Source organism: Alosa pseudoharengus, unplaced genomic scaffold (assembly GCF_046254945.1).
Source record: "Alosa pseudoharengus isolate Yale_2024_CS ecotype anadromous, Long Island Sound unplaced genomic scaffold, YU_APseudo_1.1 YU_APseudo_1.1_scf_3, whole genome shotgun sequence".
Classification (NCBI taxonomy): Eukaryota; Metazoa; Chordata; class Actinopteri; order Clupeiformes; family Clupeidae; genus Alosa; species Alosa pseudoharengus.
Genome location: NW_027468718.1, coordinates 29,811,017 through 29,826,016, shown reverse-complemented (window position 1 = coordinate 29,826,016; position 15,000 = coordinate 29,811,017). Strand labels below are relative to the sequence as shown.

Genomic DNA, 15,000 nt, shown 5'->3' with positions numbered 1-15,000 from the left:
TTAACAGGGCTCCTATTAGCACAGTACGGCGCTACCACGTGCTAGCACCTAAACGGCACTCGGCAGCGCTGAGAGAGCCAACGCCTCAGCGCTAACTTGGGCACAGGCTCAAGGTGATAATGGCCAGCTTGGTTAGCGCTGGCTGTGTTAGCACTTTGTCTGTGCTGGGTGAGTTTTTTAAAAACTCGGTGTCAGTGGGCATTCGTTCCAGGCAGGCAGGCACGAGGAAGGGAAAAGCACAGGGTTGGTTACTTAAAAGTGGCGAAAACGTGAAGGAGGAATGGATTTAGTAGCAAAACATAAATATAAAGAAGAAAAACATATATTCAAATGTAAATTCACAAACATACACAGATGCCTGATCACTAGGGTGTCATAGTCATCTTTGACCAACTCTGGCATCCTCTGTTGTTATCGGACACATCGGACAAGTTGGCATAGCATGCTGTGGCATTGTATTTAAAACGTAGAATCAAGATCAAGAAGTCTTCAAGTTTCATAAGCATCTTTTAAAATATGTTTGTCTGTGAGTGTGTGCGCACTGAGATATTGGAGTTGATGTGACTGACGGTGTATGTGTGTGTTCTTGCATATGTGTGTGTTAGAGTGCGAGTGTGCCTGCGTGTGTGATTCTCCCGGTGCCCCAAGGCCCCTGAGGACCTGCTGATGGCAGAGTGGCCGTGGGCAGGGCTGGCGGACGCAGATGGGCGTGCTGTGATGGCGCGGAACACTCGCCAGATGTTCAGCTGCATTAGGGGCTGGGAGGCTGTCATGTCATGGCCACTGTCACCCCTCAGTCCCATCAACTCACATATGCTGCCACCAGTCTACCGAGACACCACAGCGTGTGTCTGAGTGTGTGTGTGTGTGTGTGAGTGTGTGTGTGTGTGTGTGTGTGTGTGAGTGTGTGTGTGTGAGTGCTTGTAAGGAGATGATGTGTTCATGAATGATGTCTTTCAGCTGAAAGTGACATCTCACTACATCTTGGGGTAAATCCTGGTTTGAGGAGATTTTTTTCTCTGTCTGAAATGGGTGCCCACATTTTTTTTTATTTTTCAGATCTTACCACTGGTGCATATTTGAGGAGTTTTCTTACAAAACGCTTATCCTCCATTTTCATTAATATTTTTTTTAAATTTTGTTTTACAGGTAATTTTAGTGGATCTGTAATTGGGTTATTGACTGCTATTTGATTTTTTTTCACTAAATCAAAACAAACAAAATTATTGCAAAATTATTGATATTACCCGAGATACACAATTAAATAACATTACTTATTATTATTTTTTTTAAAAACGGATATATAGCGTTTTTGAACCCAACTCTTCATTTGTTATTTTATGTTTATTTGGTACATACTCTGATCGACTTTGCTGTTGCTTTGTGTATCCTATTTTACCTCAGGGAGGGACTGTGTACTGTGTAACATGGTTCACACTTCTAGGATAATGTCGCCATCCAAAGGAGATTTGAAGAACTGCAAGTGGGGCCTGCTGTGATGTGGTAACGTAAAATTAATACTTATCTTTACAAAAATAAACAGCATGTTTATTTTGTGATTTACAAGGACCCTCAGTGTGCCATAATTTTTGAAGGCACAAAATACTGTAACTGATATTCATATGACTGTCTATGTATCATGTGTCGTTACCTCTTCTGTGAATACTGTAGGTACAGTAAGCAATAATGTCAGAATGACGACAGTCACCTTCAAACAATCTGACTGGAACAGGTAAGAATGGCACTTAACTGCATAAACTCCTCTAATCTGTATTGCTAGATCCCATACTAAACTCCTTATCAGGCTATGTGACACACAGGCCTGTGGGCCGGGGTTTGAAGTATCATACTCACTCAATCATATTCACTTATGAGGAATAGTTAAGACACTGATACGATACAAATACGATCGGAGGCTTTGGGAACAGCTTGTGTCAGAAACAGAGGGTGAGACACAGAGTGGTCAGTACAAGATAGCTTTATTTAGTTTGCTCACCTGTCAACAGTTGTTAATCAAATAGAATACAAACGGGCTTTTCAAAATAAAAGCAAAAGACAGCTTTTTAAAGTTTGTTTTAAAACACAATCTTCCTTTTTCAATAAATATCATTTTTTATTTGTTATTTTTTGTGTTGTTTTTTTTTTTGTACACAGATAATAACAATATAGAGTCATAATAACATATCTTTGTAAAAGTTTACAAGAGGAAAAAAAAGCAGACAGACAAAACAAACACAAATAAATTGTGAGAATGGCATTTCCACACCAAGGATCTAGTTAAGACACATAGGTTAGTTATCAGAGAGTAAAAACCACTACTACACCACTGAGTACCATAGTACCTTTCTGAATGTTGACTAATACTGTAAAAGCCAAGCTCACTCGTCCAGAATGCCACTCAACGATCTGACCATGTGTCTAATGGTTTCCTGTTTCCTACGTAGTGCTCTAATAAAAATAATAATAAAACAACAACCACTGGACTGAAAACTCCAGCTTGAAAAAATATCCCTATATAGTGAAGTCCCTATATATATATAGTGATCCCTACAGTATATACTGAAGGGAAAAAAAGCCATTGGAAATTCAACCTTGATCCTGTATTATTATTCATATTAATATTATTTCTCAATTTTTTAAAGTGCAGCTCTGGGGACCTGCACCACCACCACGACCTGCCGTCTAACCAACAGCATCTCTAGTGAGTCAGGCTGATCCATGTGATAGTAGTCGTTCTGATCACCCTCGAGCTGGCGCGGGTTGACCCCTTTACCAGCGCAAAACAGGAAAACGGAAAGCTAATACTGTGATGTCACACAAACCCTCACCATGGATTATTTAGGGCTGGGCCCCTTTACAGGTAAGCAGATCTGGCGCGGATGTGTTAAGTGTCGGGTGAGGGTCGTGAAGGTGAGAACCATGAGGTCACAGGAAGGCAGCATCAGGGTGGTGCCCTACTTAGGGGGCTGGTTAGGGTGGTGCCCTATTTAGGGGGCTGGTTAGTCCCGGACGTAGGATAGTTAAAATATTCACAACTGCTATCATCGTAGGTCTTGGAATGCCTGGTCTAAGGGTTTAAGCAAAGCTTTGGTTTGCATTTTTTTTAAAGATAAAAGTTTCACTGTCTGCTAAGTAGCACTTCAGAGGTAAACACACATTCACACATGTATTATACAAACACAGCACAATTACACAATCCATCTCTGACCGTCAGATACACACACACATGCGCGCGCACACACACACACACACACACACACACACACACACACACACACACACACACACACACACACAGTTAATGTACAGAAACAGCTGGGCAGGCACTCATCACCTTCCCTGGGAGTTTTTATGCATTCAAGCACTCCTGCAACCCATCTCTCTTTCTCTCTCTTTTCTCTCTCCCTTTCTGAGAGACGACGTGACAACAGATCGGGTACACAGGAAAGTGTGTGGGACTTTGGCAATTTACATCCATTTCATCATCAAGGCCGAGAAGCACAGGAGACAAAAGACAGGAACTGAAAAGCTGAAGAGATGGATGGACAAAAAGCAAAAAAAAGCACACAAAAAAAATCCGCTGTGGAGGTGGAGGGTAGGAGAAAGCCATTTTTTGCCAAGTTCCATTGGCAGTGTTTCTAATGACACCATCCTGTTCCTCTCTCATCGCTTAGCACTTTTTGTGAAACAAAAAAAGGAAAAAGAACTCACTGTCTGAGAAGACTGAAGGGCAGAAGTGTGTGTGGCAAAAAGACTTGGAATAACTGACATAGTTTTTCATAAGAATAAGAGAAACAAAACAAAAAATAAAAACACAAAACAAAACAAAGCCCACCTCCAATTCCACTCATAAAGACATTGTCCCAGGCCATGGAGAAAACTCTTTACATTCACGTAGGCATCCCTTTTTAAATATACACATGCATGCTCTAAACACACAAACACAACTGCTAACAAGCCCCTGTGACCTTGTCAATAGACCATAAAGCCACAGAGAGACGCAGGGCTTACTGTTAATAGATAAACTCAGATGTATGTAGGCCTGTTTTTTTTTAGAAGAGAAAAACACACCACTGTTTCCTGAATAGCACACAATATTTAGGTGCTCTAAGAACTGGGCTAAGAGCAAGCTCTCAGATAGATCAGTAAAAGCACCCAAAGACGTTTCACTCTAATGACATTGTTCTTCAAAGATAAATATCAGTGATACACATTCATTTGCTTTTATAGTAAAGGGAATCGCTGCTTAAAATCACTATTGCTTAAACTTGACCGAGAAATTACAATATATGTTCATCTATTTTGACAAGACTAGAACTCGAACTAGAACTGAAGCCGAACAAAGAAGTACTGACTCCTCGCTCCGGAAAAATGATTTAATTCCACTCTGGACTATGCTGCTGTGGACTCAGCCTTGCATATCAGCAAAACTGGCCACACAATCACTGGCAGTACCCGCTCCTGTTAAAGTATCACCTGCGAAGTGGCTTGTCCTGGACACTCACCCGGGGCGTTAGCAAGAGGCTTTTTGACGCGGTCAGGTTATGCTACCTGACTGCGCCAGCCAACACACTACAGGTGCATGGACTCAATTACGCTCGCCCCTCTAAGATTACTGAGCCAGGGGGGATCCAGTGTTACTGGGCTGCTGTGGAGGAGAGGGGGAGAAGGGAGGTAGGGAAGAGAGAGAGAGAGAGAGAGAGAGAGGGGGGACGAGAGAGAAAGAGGGGAAGAGAGAGATGGAGGAACAGAGAGACACAGAGGACAATAGAGAGAGAGAAGTAAAAAATAGAGAAAGAAGGATAGAGAAACAGAGGAAGACAGAGAGAAAAAACAGAGAACATGTGTGAGTGAGGTACAGGAAAAGGAGAATAGAAGAGTTAGTGAGACAGAGAGAGCAAGGGAGAAGGAGAGAGGGAGACAAAAAGAGAGCAAAAGAGAGGGAGAGCTGAGGAGAGTCCCTGATGAGAGGAGACCGCGTGAGACACGACGAGAGGCTGGAGCCGGGGGGAGACATGAGGGACAGACAGGACTGCTGAGGGCACAGGCACCCGCATCCTCTGGGTGTGTGTGTGTGTGTGTGTGTGTGTGTGTGTGTGTGTTTGCGTGGGGGGGGGGGGGGGGATTAGTAAGTACATACAGAATATGTGGACAGAAAGGTAGTGGGAGAGGGAGGAAGTTGGGCAACACTGGATCCCAATATAACAATACCAGACTGTCCTTCTCAATGGAGCATATGTTAGAGCAATCTTCACCACATCTGTTCAAGCAGCAAAGCAACACACACACACACACACTTAATACGACTAAATTGGACAAAATGATACTGGACAACGGAACGACAAAGAGTCACGAGTAAGTCAAATATGAAACCAATCAAAGTAACTGTGGGGCTATAGTTTCCATTTCGCACACTTCTGGAGAATAGCATCAGGCGCTTCCTCAGAAATGGCCAACCCTTAGAATTCTGTGTTTACCCTGCACTCTTGAGAGAAAAAAAGGACTGGAGGATTATTTGACATTCTCCTCTGTCCTAATGGAATCAGTGGGCTCAAATGTTTACTGGATATTGCTATTTTCTTTTCTCAATCTTCTATTCAAGGACACCCTTCGGAAAATCTGTCTTCCAAAGGGCTGAGTCATTTTTTTTTTTAAAAGTGACCAATGACAATGACCCACTCTACCTCTTCTGTAGATACTGCCCAGTACGGATCAACTCATCTGGTACCTGAAGAGGGTGTAAGTGCCTCCTCTTACCTGCGCTCTAGCTCGTCTCGTTTATGTCTCGTTCATGTCTCATTCACGTCTCTTTTCTGTATAACATTCACAGTGCTGCACAGCGCAGCAGTGTACAAAAGTCCTGGGCTCATCGCTGTACTGTTCACTGAGTCTTATTGCACTGCCCAACGAAAAAAAGGCTGTATCCTCCACTCTACCCCTCCGCTATCTTCTCTCATTCCTTCAGTCACCTCTTCTGTCTCTCTTTCTCTCGCTGTGGGAGCCGTGGGGGGTGTGTGGGGTGTGGGGAGTGGGGGGTGTGGGTGTGTGTGTGTGTGTGTGTGGGGTGTGGGTGGGGAGTGGGGGGTGTGGGTGTGTGTGTGTGTGTGTGTGTGTGGGGAGTGGGGGTGTGTGGGGTGTGTGTGGGGAGTGGGGTGTGTGTGTGTGTGTGGGGAGTGGGGGGTGTGGGTGTGTGTGTGTGTGGGGGGTGTGTGTGTGTGTGTGGGGAGTGGGGGGTGTGGGTGTGTGTGTGTGTGTGGGGTGTGTGGGTGTGTGTGTGTGTGTGGGGTGTGTGTGTGTGTGTGGGGTGTGTGTGTGTGTGTGTGGGGAGTGGGGTGTGTGTGTGTGTGTGTGTGTGTGGGGTGTGTGTGTGTGTGTGGGGAGTGGGGGGTGTGGGGGTGTGTGTGTGTGTGTGTGTGTGGGGTGTGTGGGGTTTTCTCAGATGCGGCCGTTGCCGAAGGTGCTGCCTCGCCTGGAGAGGTTGGTGGGGGGCGTGTAGTGCAGGTCAGTGGTCGTGGCGGTCATCCCGCAGGCCTCACAGGCCAGGGTCACCTGCCGCAGAGCATCCAACGCCTCCACCTTAGCGCTGCGGAGCAGGTCACACTGGCCCTGAGGAGGGGGAGAGAGAGAGAGAGAGAGAGAGAGAGAGAGAGAGAGAGAGAGAGAGAGAGAGAGAGAGAGAGAGGGAGAGAGGGAGATAGAGACAGTAAGAGAGCAAAAGACAGAGTCTGTTTAAAGGATTCCTAGCTGTTACAGTGTTAAATTGAGTTTGTCATGCCAATTCTACTGGATTGAACTGGATTGAATTAGAGACAGAGAGGGACAGAGCCATTCATCTTCCTGTGGGAGGGTGAGTCCTCTATACTGTACATCCTCTTCATGTCCTTCAGTGTGTGCATGCTTCTTTCTATCAATGTGTGTGTACTCTCTGTACAGTACAGACACACATAAATACACACACCACTGCATACAAATATATGTGTTAATAAATATAGAAATTATGGGCATGGGCATGTGTGTGTGTATACAGCATATATGTCTGTCACTGAGTGTATGTGTGTGTGTGTGTGTGTGTGTGTGTGTGTGTGTGTGTGTGTGTGTGATACCTTGAGCACTGTGATGTTCCAGGTGAAGGCCTCCACAGCTTTGCTCTGCTTGCGGCCCTTCAGTGCTTCCTTCTCCCCCAGCTTGGACAGGTCCTCATGGAGCACCATGCCTGACCGCATGACAGGAGAGGATGGGGGGGGGACGTACGTTAACGCCACTTCAATGACCAGTGGTGAGTATTTTGAGTGTTATGTATTACAGTGTATGTATGTATGTATGTATGTATGTGTGTGTGTATTTGTGTGTATGCATGTGTGTGTGTGTGTGTGCGTGTGTGTGTGTGTGTGTGTTTCTTCACACCTTCTCTTTGCACATGTGCAATCCTCTCCTGTACGCCATCTGAGTTTTCTATCAGTTGTCTGTTGGCTGATATCATCTGGGGACAGACAGACCGATATGTGCGCACACACATACACCACATACACACACACACACACACACACACACACACACACACACACACACACACACACACACACACACACAGTGCATATAAAGACATGGAGAGAGAAATAAAAGGCAGATTTGGCACTCTTAATATCATGGCTCAAGTATGACACAAAAGGGCCCTCCACTGAAAAGAGCAACTTGTTTCAACACAATATATATTTGGGTATACGGGTGAAAGATAGCTAAACTAGAACCAGACTAGCACTTCAACACAGCCTTTATGCATCATTAACTGTCCATTTCACGCACAGAAAAGTTCTCTTGTGTATATTACATTGATCAAAGTTATGATTATATAAAAGGTTCTGTGGCTCCAGCCAAATGGACATATTGTACATCAGAGCGTGGAGAAGTGTGTGGAGAAAATGTCCCTCGGCAAAAAAAACACCTATGACCCAATCTTTCCAAGTTCAAGGTAAATCCAGCTCCCATTTAATGAAGGGATTGAATGTCTCCCCTATTATCTCCTCTGTGCCGCCACAGAGAGCTGAAGGGTCCACTCTCTCTCCCAGAGTACAAACCTGTTAGTCTGGACACACATAAAAGCCTGCAGCCTGATGAAGAGACTTCAGATACGGGAGTCAGCTGGCGGGTTTTGGGAGGGAGTTTAAGGACACTGTCCCCGCTGACCTGAGCACCTGTGTGCACGTCAGGATATTTATAACCTGCAGCTGCAGGGCTGCCAAACTCACCGCCAATCACGGGAAAGGTAGAAACACACACACACACACACACACACACACACACAGACACAGACACACACACACACACACACACACACACACACACACACACTAGAAACTGGGGGAGGCCAGAGGGAGAGGCTGACAACATGATATCTTGTCATGTGTATGTCAGGAGGACTGCAAGCCTTTGGTTAAACATCCACTAGGAAAAACTACTCAGTCGACTGGGGCAGACAGTGTGCCAGAAATGGGTCCAAAATCTTCAGTCACCTGGTTGACAAAATAGGGAAGAACGGTGTGCCTTGCTTTCCAGAGCTGACACAGAGTATCGAATCATGTAAATGTGTGTTGTGTGTGTGCATTTGTGTGTGCTTGTGTGTAACAGACAGTACAGTACATAAGTATGCTTGTAAGTGTGGTTGTTAGTGTGCTTGTAAGTATGCTTGTTAGTTTACTCATAAGTGTGCTTGTAAATGTAGTTGTTAGTGTGCATGTTAGTGTGCATGTTAGTGTGCTTGTAAATGTAGTTGTTAGTGTGCATGTTAGTGTGCTTGTAAGTGTGCTTGTAAATGTAGTTGTTAGTGTGCATGTTAGTGTGCTTGTAAGTGTGCTTGTAAGTGTGCTTCTCTCACCACGTCGTAGGCACTTAGCAGCTTGCGCGTGGCGTCGGTGAGGCTGCCCAGCGGCTCCAGGCAGGGGTAGCCGTCCTTCAGGAGCAGCAGGGCCCCGGGCGGGCCGTCGGAGCCTTGCAGCCGCATGGCCAGACTCTGCATGCACTGCTTCAGCTTGGCCACCGGGGGGAGCCCACACTGCTCTTTGAAAGCCACCGTTGCACTCTGAGACAAACGGGAAGAGAAGCAAGCGCGGGTAAGAGGACTTCTCTGTAATTCACTCTGAACACTGAACACGGTACCTCGTTATAAAACACTCAATAAACAAGGTGTGATCGGTACAAACACATCAACAGGTATACAAAATGGTGGCGACGTTTAAAATGCACACTCATTTTAAACGTCTGAATGTGGGCAGCAAAAGATGACAGATGAGACCACAGAGGAGAAAACCTGGACACAGAGTGCCATGAGACATTTTACATTTTAATTCACTGCAATACCATGCATGAGGTTGCCTCAGACTGGCGTCCATATTAACTGACTATAAAAAGCCCTGAGTTCACTCGGTGCCAGGGCTGGTGTCTGTGAGCTGTCACCGCTTCTGTGCGATTTGAAACACGTCTCTGCCGTGTTCCACTGCTCACTGACAGCTGGAGACATTTTCTATTTTCCACCTGCCAAACGCCCATGAGTGCTCTCTCTCTCTCTCTCTCTCTCTCTTTCTCACTATCTCTCTCTGTTTGTATGCCTGTCTGTCTGTCTCTCTCTCTCTCTCTCTCTCTCTCTCTCTCACACACACTCACACACTGGTGATTACCAGTGCACATCTGAGGACCTGCTGCTGGGGGGCTGTGAATCTAGTTTGCTAGGTGTGACCAGCGCTTTTGTTTCTCTCTTTCTTCTGCTGGGTTCATAGATTTCTTTTTAGATCCTTATTTTTCTTTCTGTCTGGCACACACACACACACACACACACACACACACACACACACACACACACACACACACACACACACACACACACACACTTTCTATCTCTCCCCTTCTCTGTCACTCTTTGTTGCTAAGCTCCAGCAAAAAGAGGGCGACGCACAGGGTGGCATGTGATCCCAACACTGCCATTCAATCCCACACTTATCAGACCAGATGACCCACATCAGGACAGGAGTCCAGACACACCACCTGAGCGCGCCGCCCGCTAACCAACAGCTCTGCTACACGGCCTAACACACACAAGGCCAGCGGTCTGCAGAGAGAAAGAGAGAGAGAGAGAGAGAGCAGGAGAAAGAAAGTGTCCCCTTCTGCTCTACAGTATTCTCAGAAGCCACAAAGCCCAGCGAGGCCTGTATCAATGCCACATTTATCAACATGGAGCGAGGCTGCCGCCCACCCACAGGCCCAGCCATGAAATCCCTTGGGAGAAGTGTGAGATGTGATTGTTACAGAGCTTCTATTCCAGGAGATGGGCTATGACTCATGAGGCTCCTTGCAAAGTGCATTAGCGAGTTGTCCAACATCTTGAGATTGGTAAATATGGACAGATTTCTGAGTGGTGGCGCAGGAATATGCTAACCACTCTTCTGACTCACACACACTGACGCCACAGCAGAAGTCCTCAAGTACATAAATAAGGCCATCACGGCTCACAACGCCAGCACACATCCAACGCAAACCACTCTGATTCACCAAATTCCATATTTGTGACGAAACCCTTTAGAGACTCATGATTCTCAATGAGGAAGTCCCTCGGCCTCAGTTCTCTCTCTCTGTGCATCTCTGGGGTCAGACACTTTAACGACCAGTCAGTGTGTCATCGGGGGTCATTTTTCACACAAACAATTAGCTCACAATATGCCACCCATCTCCAAACAACGCTGTGAGTGATGACAGTGAAGATGTGTGTGTGGGAGTGGAGCAGTGACTGTGTGTGTGTGTGTGTAGTGTGTGTGTGGGTAGGTGGGGGCAGTGTGCTGTAAGTATGTAGAGGATGTGTGTTGGAGAAGATCCTGAAGACAATGTGCTGTGTATGTAGGGAGGTGGGGGGGGGGGGCAGTGTGCAGCAAGTATGTAGAGGAGGCTTACTGTAGCAAGCAATGTGCTGTATATATGTGAGGTGATGACAGTGATGATGTAAGTGTGTGTGTTTTGTGTGTGTGTGTTGGGGATGGGGGTGGGGTAGGGGGTAGGGGGGGGCAGAAAGGCTAGGCAATCAAGGACATGGGTAGATAGATGGAGGAGAAATCAAAAATAATAAATAAAAAGTTCTATGGAGATGTGCAAAAGTTCAGATATATGTGTGTGTGTGTGTGTGTGTGTGTGTGTGTGTGTGTGTGTGTGTTTTGACGTGTGATGAAATAAGAAAATAAATAAAAGGTCTGTAGCATAGGGAGAGGAATGTAAAAGTGCTAAAAGTCATGTAGGTGTAGGTGTGTGTGTGTGGGGGGGGGGGGGGTCATGAGTGCTGAGGAGTGAATGAGTGCAAATTCAGTATAGTGTGAGTTCAGAGTTCGGATGGCCTGGGGATAAAAACTTCTCCTGAGTCTCTCAGTCCCCCCCACACACACACACACCTACATGACTGTTATTGGTGTAACCAATCCTGTGACAATTGCTTAGACCATTGACAATCGGTGACCTTTCACCCCCCCCCCTCCCACCATGTAGTGCATGTAGGTTATGTGAGTGTGTCTGTGTGTGTGTGCACATTCTTTTCCTTCCCCTTAAAGCAACACCAAATAATTTTTTGTACCTTAAAATAATGTTTCCAAAATTGTTTCCGTGGTTCATCAACTCGTAACAGGGTGAACGGCACTTCTGCATTCGCTTCGCGGCCCTCTATTGGCTATAACCGCACTATGTAAGTTTGCCAGATCGGGTAGCGGGCTTGTAGTTCGATGGAATGAGACATAAAAAACTACACATTTGACTTGCATGATGTTGCAATACATAATACTTTCATAAAATCATGCAACATATTCTACCTTGTCTATGGACATCGTAATTTGCAAAGCCGTTGCTGGATAAACAAATAGCGTGCGTGCAACAGAGGAAAAGTTCTTTGGTGTTGCTTTAATATGCGTTTCAGGTACATGTGAGCCTGTTTTACTATCTAAGGCAGGGCCTCTCCTCACCATGGCGTCCTCGCGCAGGTCGGTGGCCTCCTTGATGGGTGCGGCGGCTGGCTTGAAGGTCTCCTCCAGCACCTTAATGCCGGTGTGGCGCAGACTGACGTACTCGCGGCCGCGCCGCACCGCCCGCCGGACCGAGATGCCCCGTCGTTGCGCCTTGCCCCCGCCGCGGCGGTTGGTCACGGCCACGTGCACGAAGAGGGCGGCGTGGGGCAGCAGCTCGCCCGCCAGGTCCAGCAGAGGCACGGCGCGGTAGCCCGGCTGCAAGCACTCGAAGGGCACGCTGTACTGACCGATGAAGTCGTCGCCGATGTAGTCGTCGTCCAGCACCACGAAGCGCAGGAGTGCCAGCTCGGGCATGTTGACCTAAGAGAGAGAGGGAGAAAGAGAGTGAGAAAAAGAGAGAGAGAGAGAGAGAGAGAGAGAGGTTAGTTGTATGGTAGGATGATTTCCATCACATCTATATAAAATCACACATATACTGTAGTGTCACATATACATACACCTTACAAATGTGTGCATCTCTCTCTCTATCCAGCTCTCTCTCTCTCTCTCTCCAGCTCTCTAATTGTTTGAATATTCAGTGCAGAGTTTATTTATTTTTTGTATTCGCAGAGGTTAATAATTTCAGATGGAAATAAACTGCGAACTGTCCCCCCCAGTTGATGCCCATGCCTCACCACACACACCTGGCCTGTTTACCTGGAGCACGCACATTTATATTCCGCTCACTCCCATGCATGACTCCTGCACAGAGCTACCCACTCTGTACATGAGCAGGAGCCTGAGTGGGGGGTTTGGAGGCAGGCAGGCAGGCAGGCAGGCATACATTACTGAGCCCGCAGTGACACTTTAGCCCTGCATGTTCACAATTAGGGCCACACATGACAGAGTGCTCACCTAGGGGAGAGCACAAACTAGGACACACCACAGAGGCAGGAATACACACACACACGCACAAACACACAAACACGCACACACGTACACATGCACACGTACACTCACACACACCAACAAACATACAAATATACGCATGCACTCCATCATTTATGGATATGTTCATAATTAATCACACTATCTGTCTGGAGCACACACACACACACACACACACACACACACACACACACACACGTATATTGTATCTCCCACACACACCTGTGCCATTTTAGTACGTATTGAGCTCTTACCCCTACACTCATACCCACACACAGATTTACACAGAGCTGACTTCATAACAGCTAGGCATAAGAACACGTGGACTCACACATACACTGTACTACACTCTCTGTGGAGAATACTTCTCAGTTCACACACACACACACACCTCATCCACATCTGTAAAAAAAGAGCTGAGGTTTTTCCCTTACAGAGAGCTAAACACAGATATTCTGGCTTTGCCTGGTCCGCTGAAATTCCTGGGTGATGTGATTTAAAGGAGTTAACGTAATTGGAATCGGAGATGGAATATTGCGGAGCAGATGGTGAGTGACTGGTAAGGATGCGGTGACAGAGGACAAGCACTGTAGCGCTGCTCAAAGTACTGTAGCTGGTTCCCACAACATCAACATCAACATACACACACACACACACCCCACACACACACTGAAATGTAAAAAGAGGAGGTAAAGAGTGACATAACAGATGCCCGCCTGGTTTGCTGGCACATTTGACCCCGAGAGTATTTATAGAGGAACAGAAACTCAGTTATAACAACTGAGTGCACGCGTGCATGCTTAGACACACACACACAAACACAGAGACACACACACAAATGCACACACACATACTCTTGCATAGACCATAGACAGAGAGCAAAAGAAAGACACACACACACACTCATGTGAATAGACCAATTAAACTTCTCAAACACACAGAGAGAGACACAAACACCCATTAACATCCAAACACACTCACGCTCACACACACATACACTGATTAAACCAGACAAACAGGTGCGATAACACAACAGACATGCTCAGGAATACATTAGCTTGCTCACTGCTTTCTTGCATTCTCTCTCTCTCTCTCTCTCTCTCACACACACACACACACACACACACACAAACACACTATCATGTGTCCTTTGACAGAGAAGGTGTGCGTGTGTGTGTCTGTGTGTGTGTGAGCATTCATACAGAGCAGAAGAAGACACTTTAGAAAGGATGGTCAGCTTATCAGAGGATGAGCAACACACACTCATGTAAAGAGAAAAGTGAACAATCATCTGACGGATCTCTAATAAGGACACATGCAGAACAACAAAAACAGGGTCAGACACACACACACACACACACACACACACACACACACACACCCTTAAACAGATGGGGAATCATTAGGTGGGCAGAGGTAGCCATGATGAATATATTTAATCGAAAGGACAGCAGCAGCAAGTCCATGAGTCCCCATCTATTACAGTCTCCCAGAAACCCAGATATGGACCTTCCTGTGTGCATAATTCGTGTGTGTGTGTGTATGTGTGTGTGTGTGTGTGTGTGTGTGTGTGTTTATGTTTTATGTTTTTTTCTTGTATGTGTATGTGAGTTTGTTGTTGAGAACCTGTGGGGTTACAGTATGTATGTGTGTGCATGTGTGTGTGCATGTGTGTGTGTGTGTGTGTGTGTGTGTGTGTGTGCATGTGGGTGTGTGTGTGTGTGTGTATGTGTGTGTGTGTGTGTGTGTGTGTGTGTGTGTGTGTGTGTGTGCATGTGTGTGTGTGTGTGTGTGTGTGTGCGTGCATGCGTGTGTGTGTGTGTGTGTGTGTGTGTGTGCATGTGGGTGTGTGTGTGTGTGTGTGTGTGTGTGTGTGTGTGTGTGTGTGTGTGCATGTGTGTGTGTGTGTGTGTGTGTGTGTGTGCATGTGGGTGTGTGTGTGTGTGTGTGTATTAGGGGTGTAACGGTTCATGTATTCGTATTGAACCGAAACGGTACGGGCGTCACGGTTCGGTGCATGAATTTACACGGAGAATACACGGTATAAAAATACATAAAACTCGTGTGCGGATTAATTAATGTCATG

The 15,000-nt window shown here is 46.2% G+C and overlaps 1 protein-coding gene across 1 annotated transcript in view; it reads right to left on the bottom strand.

The window, feature by feature from the left end:
• Positions 1-1,962: 1,962 nt before the first annotated feature.
• The window catches only part of plcl1 (phospholipase C like 1), a 63,942-nt gene continuing 50,904 nt past the window's right edge, over positions 1,963-15,000 (bottom strand). Inside the window, exons 4-8 of the mRNA XM_076263951.1 lie at positions 11,985-12,347; positions 8,873-9,076; positions 7,405-7,480; positions 7,104-7,213; positions 1,963-6,606 (exon numbers count right to left, since the gene is read on the bottom strand). Of these exons, the coding sequence (XP_076120066.1) occupies positions 6,436-6,606; positions 7,104-7,213; positions 7,405-7,480; positions 8,873-9,076; positions 11,985-12,347 (924 nt within the window). The 3' untranslated portion in view covers positions 1,963-6,435. The remainder of the gene's footprint in view (positions 6,607-7,103; positions 7,214-7,404; positions 7,481-8,872; positions 9,077-11,984; positions 12,348-15,000) is intronic.